General features: G+C 37.4%; 1 protein-coding gene across 3 annotated transcripts; it reads right to left on the reverse strand.

Annotated features, from left to right (window-relative positions):
• Positions 1–282: 282 nt before the first annotated feature.
• LOC108998155 lies at positions 283–6,518 on the reverse strand. Of its 3 annotated transcripts, XM_018974634.2 has the most exons (6): positions 6,379–6,518; positions 5,989–6,076; positions 4,441–4,535; positions 2,631–2,905; positions 652–1,469; positions 283–502 (listed from the first exon to the last, which is right to left on the reverse strand). In XM_018974634.2, exons 2-5 carry the CDS (start codon positions 6,016–6,018, stop codon positions 658–660), a joined length of 1,212 nt encoding a protein of 403 aa, XP_018830179.1. In that variant the 5' UTR covers positions 6,019–6,076; positions 6,379–6,518; the 3' UTR covers positions 283–502; positions 652–657. The 3 variants fall into 3 exon arrangements, with proteins under 3 accessions (XP_018830179.1, XP_035542166.1, XP_035542167.1); XM_035686273.1 differs by having other exon boundaries at positions 283–1,469; XM_035686274.1 differs by lacking the exons at positions 5,989–6,076; positions 6,379–6,518 and having other exon boundaries at positions 283–1,469; positions 2,631–2,919.
• Between the last annotated feature and the right edge of the window lie 397 nt (positions 6,519–6,915).

Raw genomic sequence — 6,915 nt, forward strand, 5'->3', positions numbered from 1 at the left:
ATTGTTTATGAAATTAATTTCATACTTAATGACTAATTAATTTATTGAGTAAATTGATAGATATTTTTGTTGCGTTATAAAGGTAATGCCATAAATATGGTCGCCGTGAATAGAAACCTAAGCATGAGGAATTCCAATATAAAATTTTGACAGGCTGCGGGCAACAACCAAACGCAACAGGTAATATTGGCCTCCCGTTAGGAATGCCCAAAAGCCAAAGAATGCAAGTGCACAAGCTTTGCAGTGAGCTATAAAGAGACAAGGTAGAAAATGCAATTTGACTTGGATACCATGCCTGCTTAAAAGCGGGATAACAAATGTCCCTTCGGAACCAAAATTCTTGAATCCATCATGGCAAATGCCTGAATATCATCATTTTGTTTAGTAACGTCACCAGCTATGTCCATTTATTTATTCTTTTCCATCTTTGATCATTTCATAAAACAAATAATTGCAAAATAAAACTAACTGTAATTCCCTTGTAACAGTTGTTGCTCCGACTCTGCATATAAAGAAAACACAAGGCATTGGGGGAAAGTTGGTTTAGGCAACAGTAGAAATGAAGTCTGACGCGAAGTAAGAACAAGAAATAAATATGGCCCAGGGTAAAATGAAGGAATCCGATGTATTTATGGCTTTAAGTCGACTTACACTAATTTAGCTCCATCTCCTTCGATCCTCCTCTTCATCCACAGGAGTATACCAGGCTGGCCGTCGCTTAGAGCTGCTCAACCTGTAGTTTAAGAGCAGTTCTTCATCACAAAGTGCCCTAGTAGCCACCAGAACCAGTGTCTTCAGAACAGCAACATCTGACCCACCATTTCCTGAACCCCCAAATTTGAACCAAAAGCTGCCAAATCTTTTCATCTTTACTTCTTCAGCATTTCCAAACAATATATTTGGAATATAAGGCCTCATGTTCTTCTCAGTTAAAGGGAAATCATAAGGGCAAATCATGACATTGGGGACCATGCCTTTTGCTGGGTGGTTAGCAAAATGAGCAAAAGCCAATGGGTTTCTCCGCTCCAATACATCACCCTTGATACCTGCTCGTGTACCTTCCAAAGGAGTACTGAGCAATTTCCAGACACGTTCTGAACCCTTCTCAACACCTTGCATATCTGGCTTAAATTCTGCCATGCTTAGGCCATTCCAAACTTCACGGCCTTCACCCCCAAAACCCCAAGTTTGGGCATTGATCACACTTCCATCATACCGAGTGATCAGATATGGGTTTCGCGCATCAACTTTTGGGTATCCAGGAATGTAACGGTAGTAAGCCGGGAAGTATATTACGCCGGGGTAAAAAGCTATGACTGCACCCACATTGGCTTCACCATCTAAAAATAAGCCTTGCCCGGCTTCTTCGTGGAGTATTTGAGATGGCTTGATATCAAGTCGGTAACCAATGAGGTCCTTTAGTCTTTCAGAGACCTCAGCTTGTTTTGATGGCCTTGTTTCCGGTATAACTGTGCTGAAAAATCGTCAATATTCAGTAGTTACGGGGGGGCCTAGAACTCACACACACATGGGTAATGAGAAACAAGGGATCTGAAACAATTAATTCAGGCTGCTGTTTCTGTGCATAAGCAGAAGATGAGTACAGAAGAAGCAAATAATGAAGTTTGGTCAAACAGTACATGTGATTCTTACGATGCTTTTTCTACTATTTCCTTTTTTCTTCAAAATTTACAAAAAAATCTATTTCAAAATTCCATGAAATTGCATCCAAATTGATAGGGTCTAAATATTTAGGCCACAAAGGGCATTACTTACCCATATTACTAGTGACATAAGAAACAACAGTTTGTGGTCAACAATTTGATGAAAAGTTAATCATGACAAACAAAACTGATACAAGCTGACAGAAGAAAAGATCAAATGAATGTTTCCTATGACTGAGATGTCAAGAGAACCTCTGCAACACAGGATGAAGGAAAGAAGTTTCCTGCAAGACTCACTCTTAGGGTGCGTTTGGATGTTGAACTGAGTTAGTTGAGTTGAATTGAGATGATAAAATATTGTTAGAATATTATTTTTTATTATTATTATTATTTTGGGATTTGAAAAAGTCGAATTGTTTATTATATTTTATGTTGGGATTTGAAAAAGTTGTAATGATGAGTTGAGATGAGTTTAGGTTCCAAACGAAACCTTAGGCTAAGTGCCAGCACCAGTCCATGGGAGGCCAACACATGGACACTGCCCTCCTCAAAGGACCATGCCTTAAAACTCAATTTAAACATACTGGAGGCATCTTCACCCGTCCTCCCCAAAGGACACTGCTGCAACCCCCCCCCCCCCCCCAAAACACATACACGGCCCCTGCTACTCAAATGATAGATTTTATTTGCTGGCACCTCACTTGGAAAAGATTGAATCTTGACTTCTGAGTAATTCTTAACTTTCCGAATAGATAAACTTGTTTAAGCAAACCAGTGAACTTGTGTTCATTAACCCAACAAACCAAAACATCATATTCCTCATAATCAAGATCATTCCATTATGTCATCCATATAGGAAATGACAGAATAAAACTACGTGATTCTGAACATGTCAAGGTGCATCATGCCATCTTATGCTCATAATAACTTTGTAAAAAGTTTTCTGTATAGCAAATGGAACCTTACCAGCATGGTAATTAGGCTGGTCATCCTTGCCAACAGCAAAACTAAGGCCACTACGACGAGGAGCAGCAGCTGATTGTGGAGGCAATTCAAATGCCTCATCTATCTTTTTATTATTAGGGAGAAGAATTTCATCCATAGACATGCAAAAACTTTTGATTTGTGAGTGGATGTTTTCTTGGACTTGCTTCTGTTGATCAGAAACGGAGGCTTTATTTGCCATATCAATAATTTCCTCTGCATCCACCTCTTCAGCATTCCTTCCCAAACGATTGTAGCTGGACGTTTAAATCTTTCATGAGCAAAAATTGAGATTTAGGACAAGCAATGACTATATGTACCAAACGACAAAGGTAGCATCAAATTCACATGAAACAAAAACAGATCTCTGTTCAAAACTTGATAAGCATGGTTTGTTTATACATTCATTAAAAGAAATTCCACCACCTAAAAGCCTTTTTCTTCAGATTCATATATTTATTGTGAAATGGAAGGAATAATTTCTGAATATATATGCTACTTAAATAATAGTAAATGTTCTAAATTGCACCCAACTTGAGCAGTTCATGAAAATTATTTTGAATTTACTTCATCAAAATAAGTGGCATGTACAAAGTTTAATCTACAGCATGACTGCAGGAGTTAAGATTTATGAAGCTTTGAAAGTAAAATTTCCCCAAAACTATACATTCATTAGTATCAATCTCAATCTTAAAATACTCAGATGCTTAAATTATCATGGTGCATTCACTTCTATCTTGAAATAAGACCAAATTAGGAGCTAGAAAATAGCAGGTCTATGTAATTTACAGGCTTGGTATTTGTTTATCCAAATGGTCAGAAGTTTTTTATATTAACTTAGAAGTGGGTGTGGGATATGTATGTAATTATTATTACTATTGAAAAACTTAAAGAAAGAAAGCAAAAAGGAATGAAAAATAAAAGGAAGTAACTGAATGATTGCATCACGATTGATGACTGATGACGAATAAATGATGATGACTACTAGCAATGGATAACGGGGTGGATAGCAACACTGGAATGGTATGTGCACCTAGTGACGTTCATCTCCCTTTTCCATCATGACCGTTGAGATCGCCCAACCCATGGGCACAGGGGGTAATTGTATCAATGATTGATGGATTGTATGTAATGAAAAAGAAGTAATGCTTAAGTTATGCATGATGATTAAAAGGAAAAGCTTAATTGAATTATGGTATGTTTACAGTTTCACATATTGCTTCCTACTTTAGAATATAAATTAAAACAACAAAACCAACTGAGTATTTGGCTCACTGTTTTGTTTTTACGGGCTAACCAGCCTAGTGTAGGACAATGTGACAGAAAAGTTGAGAGACAGGACATTGCTAAGGGAGAAGAGATGTAGACCTAGACATTCCTAAAGTTTATTTTTCTCTTACATGATTCTTGAGAAGTAGCACAAGACTCGAAGAATTTTTAATAAGTGCTACAGATGACCTTTTTTCTGATAAAACTTGAATTATTTTTGCTTTATGGATTATTTTATACCTCACTAATGTTTTATTTTTAAAATTTATTAGCATTCCTGACCTTGTAAGGGGGGAAATGCCACAACAGCTCTATTTTATAATGTTCCGTACTTTAAAAGTAACCATGTTTATCAACAATGTTGGAAAAAATGAATCCATCTAAGAGAACTATCCATCAATCTGATAACTCTTATTCTGCCCCCCTATCTTTACATATGAGTACAAATGGTAATTTGAGCAACAGAAGCCACGTACAGTTCATGTTCCGTGGTGGCATGATAAGATAATAAAGTGACATGGACCTGGTATAAAGAAACAGCCGATTTATGTCTGCTTCGAATTGTAGTTGTCTAGGATCCTTAGCAAACATGGGATTTTTCGCAAGACTTTTCACTGCCTGAGAATACCATTTACAAGTAAAAAAATCATAATATAATTTCAAATTGTAGTTTCAATTCATAATCAAGCAAAAATCTAATTCAGTTAAAGAGTGCAGAAAAAGAAACACCAATAAGGGATGCAAGAAAAGAAAAATTGCATGAAAAAGCAGGTTAAATACATGAGCACATTAAAGCCTACGGTGAATAAGTGGTCTTCGTTGTGATAATATGCACCTTGCATGCCATTCCAAGCTCATACTTCCTCCCAAAAGGAAAGCTTCCAGCCCGGCTCACCCACTCTCTAATGTTAGGCATACTAATTTAACTAAGCACATAAGCCTTCATTCATTCATACACCATATAATTTACAATTATTTACAATTTACAACTTGTAAGTGAACAACTCACCATTTTCCTCCGTAACCAGATTGTCATGCCCAAAAATGTCTTAAATTTGCAAATTAATGCTAGATAGTTTCAAAAGGCTGATGCAATCCTCAACTTCCTCTTTATATTCTAGCTGGTTTGCTGCCCCCCAGTTCCCCTGATCCAACCATTGGGTCCTACGATCCCAAATAATGATCCTGCAATGCTGGTTTCATCCTACATGACTATGACCTTTTGGACGATCTAGGTCCTTCATTTCAATTGACATATTACAGGCCATGCTAGGCATGTCAACCAATTTATTTAACTCCATTTTGACATATTCAATCTATTAAGAACTCCTCCCGTCTGTCTTTAATGATGCATTTTTCAAGAGTAAGGCCTGATTTGTTTTCTCAAACCATCTCATCTCATCTCATCTCATCTAATCATTACAACTCTCTCAAACTCCCAAACAAAATACAAAAAACAATTCAACTTTTTCAAATCCCCCCCCCCAAAAAAAAAGAAGAAGATTCTAATAATATTTTATTCAACTTTTATCTCATCTCATTTGTATAACCCAACGAGAGGCCTAGAGCAAATAATCATTTAAAGAAAATGAAAATTCAACAAAAGTAAACCCATTCTCAGATAGAGGAGAGAGGGGGAGAGAGAGAGAGAGAGTAAACTGCATGGGTTTTCAATTGGCATCTATGCTACAGTCACAACTTTCAAACCCATTCTCACCAATTTTTTTAGTTGCTGAGAAAAGAAGAAAAAATCAGAAGAACAAAACAAATTTAAATCTTATGTTATACTTGTCCTAGGTTTGTATAAAATCAGAAACCCAACTCAATCAATTCAATAATAGTCGTAGATTAAGTTGAGCGGAGCAGAGCTTCTTGGTGGCATGAGATCGGATCTAATGGAAAATCCAATGCCCAACGAATTTTACCATCTTCTCTTCTTCACTTCTCCGCGTTTTGTAGGAAAACAAAAGGATCCAATGATGACTAATTTCGAGGCACATGCCTGAGAAATGGAGAATAACGATTCCAGCAAAACTAAAACAACGTTCTTGAGAGAGAGAGAGAGAGTTACCTGTTGGAATTTGTGGAAGAGAATAGCCATTGTGAAGCGAGTCCAGAAAGCAGAGTCTTCTCACTGTGACGGCTTGGAGGCTGCTTTACTAGATTTAGCAAAAGGAGAAACGAATTACAGCCAACCGAAACTATTATTTGGAAAAAATGTTAAAGCATTAATAGCATACTTCCAGCAAACACCAAATCTGGAAGCACGTATCATGATGCAAAATTCAAATGTATTAATCAAAGACAAAGTATGACCCATTCCAGTTTTTCGATTTCTAAGCTCCATAAATACAATACAAGTCCAAGCTAACAAAGAAAATGCATGAAGTAATCAGTTCAGTCCTTAGTTTTGCCGAGAAATAACAACAGAGAGAGGTAGAGAGGTAGAGAGGAAGCTTACCGTGGACGGTGGATGGAGCTAGACTGCTAGGTGGGTGGTGAGCAGCGAAGGAGCGGCTGCTTGATGGGCTGGACAATTCGGCACTCGACAGATTTTAATTTAGGGTTTAAAGCTTTAATTTGAACTGGAAAAGGAATTAAGGAAAAGGGGGTAAGTGCCGTTTGTTCATCATATTGTAGAGTGGGTGGAACTAGGGTTGAACCGATGGGACCGATCGTCATCAACGGGAATCGGCTGCCGGAGTCTAGATCCGGTACAGAACCGAACGGTCGGCGAAAGGAAAAACAAAATCTGATGTCGGTCGGTTCGATCCCGATTTGAACACCCCGCCGAACCGACTGATATAATATATATACATTATATAACTATATATATGTTAGGTAAAACGACGTCGTTTCACTTAAGTAATTTAAACAGTATCGTTTTATATACACAGTTTTGAAAAATATATATATGAAAAGATGTCATTTGATTTAATACACCAAACGACGTCGTTTTGCATTAGGGCTTCACCCCTAACCCCCCAAGCCACCCCTT

The sequence above is a fragment of the Juglans regia genome, chromosome 16 (assembly GCF_001411555.2).
Source record: "Juglans regia cultivar Chandler chromosome 16, Walnut 2.0, whole genome shotgun sequence".
Classification (NCBI taxonomy): Eukaryota; Viridiplantae; Streptophyta; class Magnoliopsida; order Fagales; family Juglandaceae; genus Juglans; species Juglans regia.

What these genes read in the sequence shown, in the direction of transcription:
- LOC108998155 (XM_018974634.2), bottom strand. Translation starts at nt 6,018, where the DNA reads ATGGCTATTCTCTTCCACAAATTCCAACAG. An exon ending in TCTTCCACAAATTCCAACAG is followed by an intron (nt 4,536 to 5,988) that starts GTAACTCTCTCT and finishes TGGTATTCTCAG; the next exon opens with GCAGTGAAAAGTCTTGCGAA. An exon ending in CGGCTGTTTCTTTATACCAG is followed by an intron (nt 2,906 to 4,440) that starts GTCCATGTCACT and finishes TTAAACGTCCAG; the next exon opens with CTACAATCGTTTGGGAAGGA.